Below are 16,123 nucleotides of genomic sequence, written 5' to 3' on the forward strand. Positions count from 1 at the left end.
TAACTTATGGTATGGATCATATAGAAGCCGCTCTGGGAATATTGCAGATACTTGTGTTTTGTGTGATCAAGCTTGAGGGTGAAGAGCAGCTGTATGATGGTCAAATATTCCAGTCCAAATTGGGACTGTTACCAAAGTGTGTAGCAGACCCACAGATCTAGTGGAGGACAGCATGCGATTGTGACAGAAAAAAAGGTGGTTCGAACTGAAGAAGCCTCTTGGATGAGAAGTGAAACGTCTTCAACAAACTGAAACAAGTCCAGTTGCCTATGATACAGCACCTAGATTTACCATGACCTGGATGACTGAGAACCTCATCAACATATACAGGTACAGTACCAGCAGGGGGTGATAATGATGGAAGCAAAGGACAATTGTAGTATGAAGAGCCAGACAGTCTGCATATGGAGGTGTAGTGAGCAGCCTTGTTAAGCAAGTATATGGTAATTGTTGTATGGAAGAAGTTATTTTAAGCCAAACCATCATCTTTTCCTAAACTTAACCAAGAAGTTTTGATGCCTTTATTTTGAAAGTGCAACCAGATGTTACATAGTTTGTATTGCTTATTTGACCACCAAATGAGAATGTGTTGTTTCCACAAACGTGTCAGTGACACAGTGGCCCAGTGTATTCCAGGTTATTCACATAAATTTCATTTTTGTTTTCTAATAATCTCAATTTTCAGGTCAGGTGCAGTTTTTGGGGCATTTGAAGACCTCTTCTACATTTAGACCACATCAACAGTAATTGTAAATCTAAATGCTCTCATGCTCAAAATATCAAAAATGTTGTAAAATATGGTTTCAGTTAGACTCCCGTCCTCCCCACATTTCTTTAACTTGCGCTCACTGTTCAGAGTTTATCTCTCAATGCTTCTACAGCATGCCTCCAGTAATCCAGTACATCAGTCTTGGCAACCGCTTCATCTGTAGTTTTAGCATTATTCAGCATCACTTTACAGGTAGCATTAGCATCATTCAGCATTAATTACTGCAGGTGGCCTAACATTGGCAGTCACCCTCCACCCCCCTCAGTCAAAACTACCGCTGTCTTTCTTTCTCTATCTGAAGTAGGTTGCAGTTGATGTAAACCAGTTGGTTTTGTTCTTTTGAAGAGTACAGAAGTCACACATTTTTCAAGTGAAGCTAGACCAAAAGCATATTAATTTGAATAACACATCCTCTACTACTATTATATACTACTACTATTGACAAGTGTCAGAGAAAGACGGACATGGAGAAGTTTCAATTGGACTTTCTATATTAAAGCAGGTGAAATGAATGATACTTTTAAAATGTTCTTCAAGCAGCTTTATGCCTCGCAATTCGACAGTCACATCATGACGTGTGATTTCTTTGCAAAAGTGGAGTTATCACAAATTACAAACCAGCCAAAGAACTGGATTCATTCGGGGAGGTATTTTTCTCATAATGTAAGGAGATTGATCAATATCATCCAGCACTCCTCAATTTATAGTTCTAAGGCTTTGTTTGTTTCTCTTGATGCAGAAAAAGCCTTTGATAGGCTGGAATGGTCTTACCTCTTTTCCACACTTCATAAATTTGGTTTTGGGGATGATTTTGTAAAATGGATCCAGATCTTATATTCTTCACCTCTATCAGCTGTAATTACTAATGGGCTCAGGAGCCTCTAGCTGCAGTTATACGACAGGATGTCAGCATAACAGGAATCACCTTAAATAGCCAACAGCACAAAATTTCTCTGTATGCCGACGACACTTTAATCTGCCTCGTCTCGCCAAGATAATCAATTCCCAAATTGATAGAGTTAATTAATAAATATGGCTCCTTTTCCGGATATAAAATACATTTTTTTAAGTGTGAGGCCATGGCGCTTGGTAACTGACAAATGTTAGATCCAAACATCTCATTGGTCCCAAGCTGGCTTTTCCTGTTTGGGTATTAAAGTCTCCCCATGCTTAAAAGATCTTTATATGCTTAATTTTACTCCCCTCCTACGTACCATAAAACATGACCTTGATAGGTGGTGTGGCCTACCCCTATCCTTACTAGGCTGTATCCATCTGATCAAAATGATCCTGTGTCTCTTGTATTTCTTTCAAATTCTCCCAGTTATTTTGCCAAAGAAAATTCTTGCACAGCTAAACAGTTCTATCATATAATTCATTTGGTGCAAAAAAGACCTTGGCTAAGATACAGTTTCCTTAGTCTGCCTGCCAAATGTGGTGGTTTAGCAGTGCCGTCATTTGCATTGTACCAATTGGCCGCACAGTTCAAATATCTCGTGGAAGGGTTCATACAGGACTCTAACTCTGCATGGCTCAGTTGTGAATCAGACTCTTTGGATGGGATCCCCCTGCACAACCTCTTATATATATCTCCTGAAAAAGTATCATTATTGATAAAAGAAAATTTGGTTTTAAAGAATATGTTAAATATTTGGAGGCAGGTCAGGAAATTAGAAGGGTACAATAACTGTTTTTCATTATTAACCGCTCTTCGTGATAACCCAGACTTCCCACCTGGCCTTAGGGCTGGTCTCGCTGATTGGAGCCGCAGAGCATTAAAGTAGTTAAGGACATGGTTCAGAATGGCTCGATCCTCACATTTCAGCAAGTCAAAAAGTTTGGTGTCACCAATGTTGACTTCCTTAAATATTTGCAGGTTTGGAATTTTATCCTGTCCAAGTTAAAAGTGTTCTCTGGGGGGCTTGCCATCTCTCCTAAAGAGTCTCTGTTGGTAGATAATTTGCAGCTTAAATTCTTTACCAAACCGCTTTATAGGATATTGTGCAGCTTCAAGGAGGACAACTCCGATAAAGTTAAAGGCAAATGGGAATCTGACCTAGGTACTATAATAGAACCAGAGGACTGGGATGCCTTGTGTAACCAGCCAACCAGTGTCTTGGCATCTAATTCAGCCTGGGAGAGGCAATTTAAGATTTTACATTGACTTTGTATTACTCCTGAAGCTAGACACAGAATGAATCCTGCCATATCTGCTGTTGGCTCATTTTTTCATTGTTTGTGGAGCTGCCCCCACGTCCAGCAGTTTTGGATCAGAATTGCTCAACAGCTTGATAAGATCTTTAAGTGCCCTTTACATCTGGGCGCCAGGACTTGCTTGTTGGGCCTGACTGATGAGATACCTGCTGATCTTCGTAACAGAGAACTTGTCATATTCTGCTGCATTGTGCCCGGAAGTGTATTCTACTAATGTGGATCACGTGGAAAGCCTCAACCCTAAATCAGTGGTTGTGTACTGTGACAAACATCATCCCTTTTGAAGCCTTTTCCACGGCCTGAAAGGACAAGCCCTTCACATTCTACAGGATCTGGGTCTCTTTCTTTGACTACTTGGTGTGATGTTATGAGTATAGTAAGATAAGAACTCCATTATCCAGCATGCCACAGAAGTGAGGAGCATGCGCAGGAGCCCCACCGGACGTCAGTTGGACGTAGCCATGCAGGTAGCACTGGACTGTTTTATGTGCAAAGCTGTTAAGTAAATATCAAAAGAAAACCAGCTATCACGCCTCATCTGCTTATTATAAGTTTGAGCAAGACAACACACTTGGGAGCTGCTAAAGCCCAGAGGATGAAATTAGGACTGATGGATTTAGCCTGGAAAAAGGCTGGGGAATAGTCACTTGTCATGTTTAAGATATTTTTGTTTGTTTGTTTGTCTGTCTATTTCTTATGTCTTTTCTCCTGTTGTGTTTAGCTGCCTGTTTTCACCTTGAATTGTTTCGGTGCTGTACTTGTTCGTTTTTGTCTTTTGCTTCGGAAAAAAAATAATATGTTTGAAAAAAAAAGCAGGTGGCATGGATTTGTTTATAAGATCAATGTGTTATGAACATGTGAATGCTAAAGAGGAGAAATGTACAACAGAATAAGTTGTTGGAGTTGACGTGCATACAGTTCTTGCAGTGATTTGGATTAGAGTTAACCGTTCCAATTATTGTGTAGAGACAGAGTAAGGGAGGAGAGAGGGAAATAGAGAAGACATTAGCGATGGACGTTGAGACAGGCAGGAAGACAGACAGAGAAGAATCCAGCAGACAGAAAGGCAGACAGAGAGAGACAGTTTGCCATATTGCCTGCTCTCAGCCTCGGGCCAGACTGAGAGTGTGAGCCAATCAAACAGTGAGTCAGACAGCAGGCCTTCCTTCTCCCTACTGGGATCCTAGCGATACCTGCAACACACACAAACACACACACACACACACACACACACACACACTGTATTATACAACACCGCTTCATGTGGACTGCTGTACGAGAAGCACATCATTTACTAGGGCCCTATGATTCCCGCGATCACGGAATCGCGGACGGAATCGCGGAATTGGCCGATTAAAACGGAATCTATCGCTATCGATATATCTACGGAATATCGCGGAATTTGACATAATTTCACTGGAATGCTGTTTTTGTGTGGAAGAGGAGCGTATGTCTGGGGAAAACTGCACGGAGGGAAGCAAATCTGGGTGGCACAACAAGCCCCCTCCACAGACTGAGCCCCTCCCCCTTCAAAACAATGTAAGCATGGCGAAGCTGCTGCCCACGGCTCTGTCTGATAGGTGGGAAACTTGAAGAGAGAGTAGCTCACAAGGACTAACTAGTCCTACAGCTTAAATAACTTGTTTAAGTTACTTTTGAAGAAGTTTAAAATGTTTGGTTGTTGTTTTATGACAAGTCAACTAAAGTTTCATTACTTGCTGCTTGTTTTTGATGGACTTTAATGTACTGTATGGTACAGTATTAAGGAAATGTGTTGTTGTCACCTCAATAAATTTAAGTTAATTTCTATTTAATTTGTGTACAGTCATTTACATTAAAAACACACTGTTTTTGGTAGTAAAATAAGAGTAAAAGGTAAAAAACCGGGATTCCCAAAAATTAAAACGGAAAAAACAGAATTTGGGAAAAAATAAAACAGATTTTATAGGGCCCTAATTTACTGTAAATCCACATGCGAAACAACCTGCAGAGTATCTGATGGTCGTGCAATTACCTGCAAGGCATGACGCACATTCCATTTATGAATGATAAGTGGTACATGAATCAGCACATAACAGAATAAAGAAGCTTTACAAGACACAGACTCACTGAGAAGATGAGACAGAATGTTATTTATCTTGAGGGAAACTGTTGTGCAGCAGATGCAGGACAAAGAAGAAAGAAAGAAAGAAAGAAAGAAAGAAAGAAAGAAAGAAAGAAAGAAAGAAAGTGCAATATAGAAGATCTATGTACAAGTTTGAGGTATGAAATACATAAAAATATCAATCAACAGAAATCCAAAAAAATCCTTTATAGCTACACTAGCATTGTGTTCAAACCACTTACTGTAAAAATAGTGGAAAGATCCACAGAGACGGCACCCACAGGTTTCTGAAGAGCCAGGCATCTGACTCCGCCTAACTGCCGGCTCATCAAAAATGGCCAAAGAGGTAGAGCTGAAGTGAGCACTTAAACATGGCCACCTAGCTGAAAGCTAACAAGCTAACTAAGGCTAACAACAAAAATTGAAGAAGAGTGCTCGCTTCAACACATCACAGCATCATATCGCAACCTTAATGTCTACACACACAGATCAGTTAACCTAACTTCTGTGTGTGTGTGTGTGTGTGTGTGTGTGTGTGTGTGTGTGTTATGATGTTAGATGTGCTGCAGAAGTGACTGACGGCTCCCAGTACTTTGTGCTGCTGATGATCACAGATGGCGTCATCTCAGACATGGCTCAGACCAAAGAGTCGGTGGTCAATGTGAGTAGACACAACACTGCACATAAACCACAGCAAAACCTTGTGTGTGTGTGTGTGGAGTAAAATCAATTTAACAGCTCTGGGCTAAAGCAGAACACTCAACCACACATTTATGTAAAACTAAATTTGGATTGGCAACTGGTGCATGGAAATTTCAGTAAGTTCTGAATTGAAACTGCCAAACAGACCCCTTATAGTTATCAGTGATAATTAAAAACCAACCAAATAAACATAAAATGGCTCCATTCGGCTCATCCGATGTAATCCAAGTCTCTAGAAGTCTCCAAAAGTGTCAGCGTGCACCCCGTCCGAAGTGGGTATATGATTAGTTTAGGCTCCCATGGCTTCTGGAGACTTAGATTACAGCGGATGAGCTGTAAGGAGCCATATGATGTTTTTTTGTCCCCCAGCTATATTCATTTTGGGTGATCTGGTCCTTTAAATTCAAACAGTTACCCCTCAGTGACATGTAGGCCTCCCTCCCGGATCCCTGGTGATCAGGGGTGGACTGGGACAAAAATTCAGCCCTGGCATTTTCTGTCCAGACCAGCCCACTACATTATCAGTGGACACCATGTAGAAGTCCACAAATCTCGCGACGTCTTCTCTCACACATACTAGAAAGGAGAGTCATATTCCTTGATAGCAGTTAACAAATAAAGCACATAGCTATGAACTTAAGGACTAAAATTGACAGCTATAGCAATCAACCAATCAATCTTTATTCATTATAGTGTCAAATCACAACAGAAGTTATGTCATGACAAGGGGTGGGACAAGACTAACAGGAAGTTACATTTGCCCAACAGTTGGTGCATTTCTCAAAACAATTAGTACAAACCGCAAAATGTTGTTGATAACCTGCAAAAGCATGTCACATGCTCAAAATAGAGGTCATTCCTCAAAACCAAGTATTCATATCAATGAAAGTGTGTGTGTCATAAAAAAAAAGTCCTGACACCATCATTTATGAACGAGATAGTCAAATAGCTTTGTCGTGTTTTCATTAGGACACTTTACTAGTGTTTTCCAATGCAAAAAAAGCCAGATCTTTGTGACCTGAAAATGCTAAGACAACACTATACACAGCCATTTGAAAACTACAGTAAAAGTAACACATTTACACACAAATTAAAGTTACACACAAATTATACCTATTAAATAGTTATCAACTCAGTAAACAATAAATTAATTGAAAGATTACAATAAATTCAGTGATAAATATTGCAAATTAAACTTATTATTTCCTATAGGTTTACTTGTATTTTGTGCTAAAATTCAAAGTATCTCAGCTTGATTCTGCATCTCTATTAACAGCTCATCAGTCCACGTGAATGTTTACTGTTGCTATGGCAACAAGAGACCACTGACGTTAGCATCTGTTTGCTAGCTTAGCTAAATCATCTGAAAAATAATAACTCATAATATCACAATTCGGCATATTTGAACAAAATCAACCACAACTACCAACAGTCACAGCCCTTCAACTCTGGGCTAATATGCTGTCACAGAGTGACAAGTGGATTGACTCTCAAAACAACATGACTGATACAGCGTTCCACCAACAAATGCACCAGCTCTTTGTTTACAGTCACAGTATTGTTAGGGTTAGGCAAACATTGTGGTTTGGCTTAAAAATAACCATATTATGTATGTAACTTCAGTTATAAACATGGTACGTATGTGGCTTAATTTATGTTATGTACGTGATGAAACTGAACTACGTTAGTGATTTCAATTAACTACCTGTTGACTGTTGGTTTCACACTGGACATGAACACTGGTCTCCTGGGTGAAAGTCCTGTGCTGTTTTACCTCATCGTCCACTCCTACCTCCTGATGCAGACTTTGTCACTCTTTATTCTACTTTGCCTGACTTCCTCCATGACAATAACTACTACGACAAGAGGTTGCCACTGAACAACCTAAACATGGGTTGTATTAAGCTGCTTTCACAGTTGACCTGTACAGTCGTTTTTCTGATGATGACAGGCTGGGTGAACCTACAGTAGTGCAGCATTTAGCTCCTTAACAAGTTATTTCTCGGTGGTTGGTTTAGATGAAACATGACTGAAAGGAGAGTATATTAGCAGTGTTGTTTTTGGCAACCATTTTAGATTTAGTCTTAGTCTTAGTCTTTTGGACTAAAATGCTTATTAGTTTTAGTCAAATTTTAGTCATTTCTATATGTGATAGTTTTAGTCCAGTTCTAGTCGACGAAAACTCAAACAGGTTTTAGTCTAGTTTTAGTCAGTTTTAGTCAAAAAAACAAAAGCACTATAGTCTTTTAAGAAATTAATTTAGGTCAATAAGTATTGGAGAGTGCTGTTGGACAGAAACCTTTTATCTCCATATTTCAACTTTTCAACTTTTTTTTTCCAACATATTTCATTTTTTTTTTTTTTCATGAATTAATGCCCTACTTCATCATAAAAGAGTGTCACACATAAATTGTGAAAATAGCAGATCTACAAGTTCAACACATTGCAACACATTGTGAGCTTGTAGGTCGGCTATTTTCCAAAGTCTGTGACGAGTGACCGCAGGTGTGTTGAGCAGAATGCGCACTGCATACCGGGTGGTGGGCGTGACCAAACAAGGATAGGATTTGTTAACACATCTGCAATAGCAACTTTATAAGGGATAACATGTCAGTGTGTACATATATATTCGGCCTTCCATGGCTTTATTTGATAGGAAAGCTGGAGAGATGACAAAAAATGGGTGCAGGTTGGACTTGCTGCCTCAAGGACATTCATGTTCTACTGACCCAAGTGGCCAAGAATCAGTTACTGCTAAATGAAAAAAACTTTAAATGATAACAGAAAAGCAAAGGAACATCATTTTACAGTATAAGGTTTGATTGAATCTGGGAGGGCCCATCAAAAGATGTGGTAAAATGACATCATGTCCCCACTCAGATGTTGATCAAGAAATCGTACCCAAGTCCACTGAGATCAGATCCAGCTTAGTTATAATAGTTCAAATCTGTACTCAAACGGTCTAAAAGCATTTTATTGTCATTGCAGCTGAGTGTACTGAGGAATACATACATTTATGCACAGCATGTATATTTGCGTTGGGGAGCAGCAGTCTGGCTCACACCCCTCCTGTGTTTTCTCCACAGGCAGCCTCCCTGCCCATGTCTATCATCATAGTTGGAGTGGGCCCTGCTGAGTTTGATGGTAAGTGTGTGTGTGTGTGTGTGTGTGTGTGTGTGCGTGTGTGTGTGTGTGTGTGTGTGTGCGTGCGTGCGTGTGTGTGTGTGTATGCGTGTAATAATTCAGTGGGGGACGGTGGTAAGCCTTGGACACAAAATGTCAGCTACAGTACTGCAAAACCCAACCTGTTCATACTGAACAGCACATACATGCACGAGCAGTCCAGATGAGATTAGAATGACCCCAGGATATTAAAAGGAGCTCAAGAGACATTAAGTCTTCCCGAAAAATCCCTAACATGCTGCTTCCAGACAGGACCCTTTGCTTATTTCCAGACAGAAGACCTTCCCTGATACTGCTGCATTTTTGTATCATGGCAACTAGGCCTGTACAATTAATTAAAAAATAATCGAAATCACAATATGATCAAGTGCAATATCCAAATCTCAAGAAGCTGCATTTCTTTGATGAGATAAATGTGTGTCAAGAGCTGCAGAGATGTTGTGATGTTTGTCATCATAATTTTTATACTAAGTGCTGTATCGTAGGCAACTGGACATGTTTCAGTTTCTTTAAATACGTTTCACCTCTCATCCAAGAGGCCTCTAAAGTTCAGAACTGAAGAAGCCTCTGGGATGAGAGGTGAAACGTCACATTACCTTCTCATCATTTTGCAATTAAAATATCTGTCAAAATAATCCCAATATGATTTTTGGTCCAGCCTTTATGGCAACAATATCTACTACAGGAGCATTTCCTGAAGAAAATGCACATGATTGCTGTGTGCACTCACGCTGATTAGGGTGATTTTTTGGATTACTTTACTATCATATGAACAATTATTGGCCTTTATGTGTTGGCTTTGACCTCTGCGGACTTTGACGCATGATTGTATGTAACCTATAAAGTGTGTAAAATGACGTGCAAAGATCGATTCGTTTTTAAGTTAAGTTATTAAAATAACGTAACGTAATTCACGTAAGTGACGTGACTGAATGTAGTTATTTGAACCCAAAGTATTTCACAACATTAAAGTGGAACTACCGTTTTTTACAACCTGGACCTTATTTCTAGCATAAAGAAATATGCCATTTGGCATATTTCGGATGAAATTAGATCCAGTGGAGCGCCGCTATATCCATATAATGCGAGTGATCCGGGCACCGAAGTGCAGCCTCTATATAACGCATTATCTGCCACGAAACTAGTTCATTTCACCAATATTTTGTCATGATACGCTAGTGCTATTCCCCTCTGAGTCCGGGCTTGTCTGTTATCAACATCCGGGGTCAAACTAGCAGTAGCAGCTACAGGTACATCTTCCAGGTCAGAGGTAGTAGGTCAACCTACAGACCCCAGATGTTGATAACAGACAAGCCCGGACTCAGAGGGGAATAGCACTAGCGTATCATAACAAAATATTGGTGAAATGAACTAGTTTCGTGGCAGATAATGCTCATAGAGGCTGCGCTTCAGTGCCCGGATCACTCGCATTATATGGATATAGCGGCGCTACACCGGATCTAATTTTGTCCGAACGATGCCAAATGACACCAAAGTTATCTGGGTGAGTAAATGATCATATGTCATGCTAGATATAAGGTCCAGGTTGTAAAAAACGGTAGTTCCCCTTTAATAATAGTCAGCAGAGTCAGAATATGTTGTCTGTTTTTGAAGGACAAACCGGACGTTGCATGTTTATTATTGCTTGACTGTGGAGCCATTCACATCCAAAAGTGACACCAGAGGAGCTACATCGATCAGCTCAGGCGGCCACCGACCAGGCTGCAGTAATTGAGGAGTTGGGAGTGAGAATGTGTTGTCCTTTGCCCTGTTGGACTCTGTATTTCTTTATCTTAGAAATTACATTACCTACTACAATGTTTTCATAACCAACAGGAATGAAGGCCTAAACTAAGGAAACAAAGTTGTTTCAAACCATTAAATTGTTTGATATTACTTTAATTTATCAACCTGCTTTTGTGATTCTACACACGCAAGTACTGATATTATGAAGCCTTTTGACTTGTGCACACACTGTTGCTATCAGATAAACCTATTTACAAAATGTGTTTCCATGGAGATGTGAAGTGTGTGCCTTTCAAAGAGTAAGTCTGGCTTCCTCTTGTTTATCTCCATAGAGAACAAATCTTTTAACGTGCTCTCTTTCACACTTATCAGAAGTACTGCTTTTATTTAAAGTGAATAATCACCAACTGATAACACGTTTTCACACCAACAACACCCATTTGATGAGGACACACTGCTCAAATAGAGATGTTGCCCCAGGTGAACGAAATCTGTGGGAGAGAAGAAGCATTTTATGAAATGAATGCTGATTGTCAGATGATGGGCTCTAATAGTTTCGCCAACATTTTACATAATGCATATCACACAGGGGCTTAGCAGGGCCATGGTGGGCTGCTGTACACAGTTAAAAGGTTTGTCATGAATAGTTACAGCCTACTGCACAGCAGACACATTGCTGAAGGTTTCTGACCTCATTTTATGAGTTAGGTGGTAATTAGATATTTGCTAAAATGAATAGAAGATACCTGGCAGATACACACTGTGACTTTTTGGATTGTTGCCAGAGGCAGGATCTTGCCATCTAACTTTCAACATGTTAAGAAATTCCTCTTTTTCAAACAGAGAACGTTTCTGCAAGCTAGATATGTAATTAACCACCAGCCAATAACAGCACGCCTTTCATTAAATTATCAGATTTTTTCTTTTAAAGTTCAGTGTTAAAGGAAAAGTGCAGTTTGTTACAACTGCAGCGGTTTTATTTGGATTAGTCCATCAGCTCTGTAAGTTGTGATAATATTGTACAACATCTGTTCCAAAGTCTCAGCAGTGAAACATAAATAAGCAGTAGAATTATGGCCAAGCTACAACATAAACCCAAGCCTTCACCTGACGCTGCACATATATTTTTTTATGCTTGTTATAAAGAAAATGGTTTCATACAGACAACTTTAAGGCTCTCTGGAGTTGTTGATCTCCAGCAGCATTATGGAGCAGTTTTTTCCATGACCCAGTTTTGTTTGTCACACACACACATGCATAAAGAGGCACATGCACGTGTACACTGAAGTGATAAACAGTCCTATCAGTTGTTTCAAACTGTTCTACATGGAGCAGTAATACACCAGGATACGCTACAATGTGTCAGCAAAGGCAGGAAAGAAGACAGTCTGCTAACATGAATGTCCTCAATGCGGGGATTCAAATACTTTAAAACTGACATGCACTGACCTCAAGAATACACAAATTGTGTATGTGAGTAACACTGAATGTAAAAGTAATTTTTGGTTGTTTACAAGGAAACTCGATCCCAATCCCTGCCACAGGATTTTTTGCTACATTACATTGCACTTTTTCTAAAAGAATAGTATGTAGTATCTGTGTAGTAATTTGGATCTGATGGTTAAACTCACAGTTATTTTTTTCAGAGACTAAAAACGAGCAGCGGATGAATCTGTCTCTGGATCCTCACTGTTTGATCTGTGCAAAAATGTAAAAAAAAAAGATGGAGATGTCTCATCTTGTGCTCACTATCTGAGCACTATTGAAATGCATGGCTGATTTTCTTAAAGTTAGTTGGCAAAATGATTAGAGTTAAATCACCAGATGAAGAACGATGAAGGAGGAAATGATTGTAGCTGAAAGAATAGAGCCCTCGTTGGATCCTATTATTGAGTGTGCAGGGCGAAGGCTCGGTTCAAGGGTGAATGCTTGTGTGACAGAAAAGAGAAATTAGAGTGCAGATGATGGAACTGAAAGAGCATGACAGTAGAAGAAGAACAGAATGGAGCGTAGAGAACAAGATGGTACATGTGAACTTAGATTCATCTGCCTCAGACTCCAATTTAATCACAGTTCGGTGTGGAAAAGTCAAACAAGACCAAAGTATGGCAGACTTCAGGAAATGAAAGTGACTGTTGTGTTTGTTGAATCCTCTCTCATATTGCTTTGACTCTCCAGTAGGAGAAAAAAAACATCTTTCACTTTCTTACTGTCACTCAGCATGCAGCAGTGCTTGATGCATGCCTGATTTACCCTCTGTGACGCTTGGAAGGCTTCAAAAGCAGACACGTCACTTTCAAAAGTGGATAAAGCGACTGCTACTCTTGTGATTTTTGATCAAAATGTATGGAGCTGCTGTTGTGCCAAGGTCTGCTCCCTGGTTAAATCAACCTCTGCACATCAGTCAGAGCCAAGTCTCTGAGGGAGCGCTATGTGGTAATCAGCCTTTTGAAATCAAAATGCATTATATCCCAAATGTTTTCTCACTTCATTCATCCCTCCTTACATCTTTCCTTCTCTCTCTCTCCCTCTCTCTTTCTCTGCTCCCTCAAGCTCAACTGTTTGTCTTCCCATTCCACTAAAATACATCGCACATATATTTTGGAATATGTTATTTTGGGATATATTTTAAAATGAACAAAATTGGGCCACAAATGGGTTCGTAGGCTTTCATTCAAAATGTTTAAAGATAGCAGACGATAATATTGACTGTAGTCCCTGTGGGTAATTTAAGTAGTTCAGTGGAGGAATATGAAACATTAGGAAACATGAAATTACAGCACAAGGATATATGACTTTGAACAATAGAGATAAAAGGCATGAAATGTGTGATTCACATCAAGACAGCAAGACACACATACACGGCATACACCTGCAGACACAGATATATTTTGAATATCACTTATAAATGAATTTTGATGTACTTTCTGCCTGCACCAAAACATTTACTTTTGGTCTTTTCATAGGATTTGTTGAAAAAATTAAAAAACACGGAATAATATCAGTTTTATTCCTTTTTATTATTAATTATAATAACTATTAATTATTAATTATGCATGTCACTGCTGCTAGCAACCACATCAGTTGGACTAAATTTACAATTAGATCACGGAGAGACATTGTTCAGTTCATGATGTATGAATGACTTGTGATCCCGTGACTCCAGCACCACCATGAGGCTGACGTTTATAAGTGAAACATTGGAACAAGTATTAGATGGATTGCCATGAAATTTGGCACACACATGTACACTGCCTGGCCCAAAAAAAGAGTCTCACACTCTAATATTTCTTTGGACCACCTTTAGCTTTGATTACAGCGCTTATTCACTGTGGCATCATTTTGATAAGCTTATGCAATGTCGCAACATTTATTTCTGTCCAGAGTTGCATTTATTTTTTCTCGTATTGATGATGGGAGAGTCGGGCCGCTGCGTAAAGTCTTCTCCAGCACATCCCAAAGATTCTCAATGTGGTAAAGGTCTGGACTCTGTGGTGGCCAATCCATGTGTGAAAATGATGTCTCATGCTCCCTGAGCCACTCTTTCACAGTTTGAACCCGATGAATCGTGCCATTGTCATCTTGGAATATGTCCGTGCCATCAGGGAAGAAAAAATCCATTGATGGAAAAACCTGGTTTTTAATTCAGTATATTCAGGTAGTCAGCTGACCTCATTTTTTGGGCACATAACTAATGTACTTTCACTCCTGTCAACCATCGCTTATAATTGAATACATTGTGATCTCGTTGATCTGCTCTGTACATGCGACATCTATTGCACGTCTGTCCGTCCTGGGAGAGGGATCCCTCCTCTGTGGCTCTTCCTGAGGTTTCTTCCGCATTTTTTTCCCTGTTAAAAGGGCTTTTTTTTTTTGGGGGGGGCAAGTTTTTCCTCACTCGAATCGAGGGTCGAAGGACAGAGGGTGTCGTCTCTGTACAGATTGTAAAGCCCTCTGAGGCAAACTGTGATTTGTGAATTTGGGCTATACAAATAAAATTTGATTTGATTTGATTTGATAACGTAGCTAAACCGAGACCTGACCAACTGAATCAACCCCAGATAATAACACTGCCCCCACAGGCTTGTGCGGTAGGCACTAGGCATGATGGGTCCACCACTTCATCCGCCTCTCTTCTTTTCCTGATGCGCTCATCACTCTGGAACAGGATAAATCTGCACTCATCAGACCACAGTCCATCTTTATGCTCCCTAGTAAATTGAAGCCTTTTTTCCCATTAGCCTGTTTTTCTTAAGGCTACACAGCTGTTTAGTCCCAATGCCTTGAGTTCTCTTCACGTTGTGCGTGTGGAAATGCTCTTACTTTCACTATTAAACATAACCGTGAGTTCTACTGTTGACATTTTATGATTTGATTTCACCAAACGTTTAAGTGATCTCCGATCACGATCATTCAAGATTTTTTTCCACATTTCTTCCTCGAAGATGATGGTTCACCACTATCCTTCCAGATTTCAATAATGCGTTGGACAGTTCTTAATCCAATTTTAGTATTTTCAGCATCTCCTTTGTTGTTTTCTTTGCTTGATGCAGGCCAATAATTTGACCCTTCTGAAACAGAGTAACATCTTTTCCACGACCACAGGATATGTCTTCTGACATGGTTGTTTAAGAAATGAGAAGCTACTCACTGCATCAGTTAGGGTTAAATAACTTGTTGCCAGCTGAAACATATTAACCACGGCAGTAATTATCCAATGGATAACCTATTTGCTCAGTTAAATCCAGGTGCTTTACACTTTTTTTGGCCATGCAGTGTTTGTTCCCCTCAATATGAATTGCAGTGGCGGGCCGTACATTTCATACCTAGGCCTTCACTGATGTCCTACATGAATGAATCCACATCTTAATGCCATCATTATGACTCCACGGCTTTAGAAACCATCAATATTACACAGAAATGCAGTATAACAGGACGTTGCATCACAGACAGGTATCTCATGTAGCAAGAATGAATGCCATTACTAATGCAAGAAACCCAATTAGGACAATTCAACAAGTCTCTTTTCACTGTAGCCACAGCTGCCGTACATACATCATCTCTAGCAGAAACATCAATATTAACCTAATTAAATGACAAAAATATTAAAACGTTTAAATAAAATGCATTACTCACCAAAACTACTGATTATTTGTACGCAAAATCCATCCTCCTTTTTTTCCTCAAGAAGAGTTTGATTACTCTGTTGTACAGGTTATCTGTGTGTGGCCAAACAATGGGGGCAAGAGAGTCGAGTTGCCAGACAACGCCACCTGGGGAATTGCACCCCAGGAAATACGATCACCACACTTACTAGAAGGTTACACACGGATTCGTAATACCACTTAATTTAAAGAGGACATGAGAGACGGACTTCCAAATACACAAGATTTATTGATTAAAAA

At 39.7% G+C, this 16,123-nt stretch overlaps 1 protein-coding gene across 2 annotated transcripts in view; it reads left to right on the forward strand.

The window, feature by feature from the left end:
• The window catches only part of LOC311255056 (copine-9-like), a 345,151-nt gene that overhangs the window by 294,014 nt on the left and 35,014 nt on the right, over positions 1-16,123 (forward strand). For both annotated transcript variants that reach the window (XM_084349210.1, XM_084349211.1), the window contains 2 exons: positions 5,646-5,748; positions 8,876-8,933. In XM_084349210.1, the coding sequence (XP_084205336.1) occupies positions 5,646-5,748; positions 8,876-8,933 (161 nt within the window). The remainder of the gene's footprint in view (positions 1-5,645; positions 5,749-8,875; positions 8,934-16,123) is intronic.

The sequence above is a fragment of the Pagrus pagrus genome (genome assembly GCF_965226575.1).
Source record: "Pagrus pagrus genome assembly, chromosome: 3".
Lineage (NCBI taxonomy): Eukaryota > Metazoa > Chordata > Actinopteri > Spariformes > Sparidae > Pagrus > Pagrus pagrus.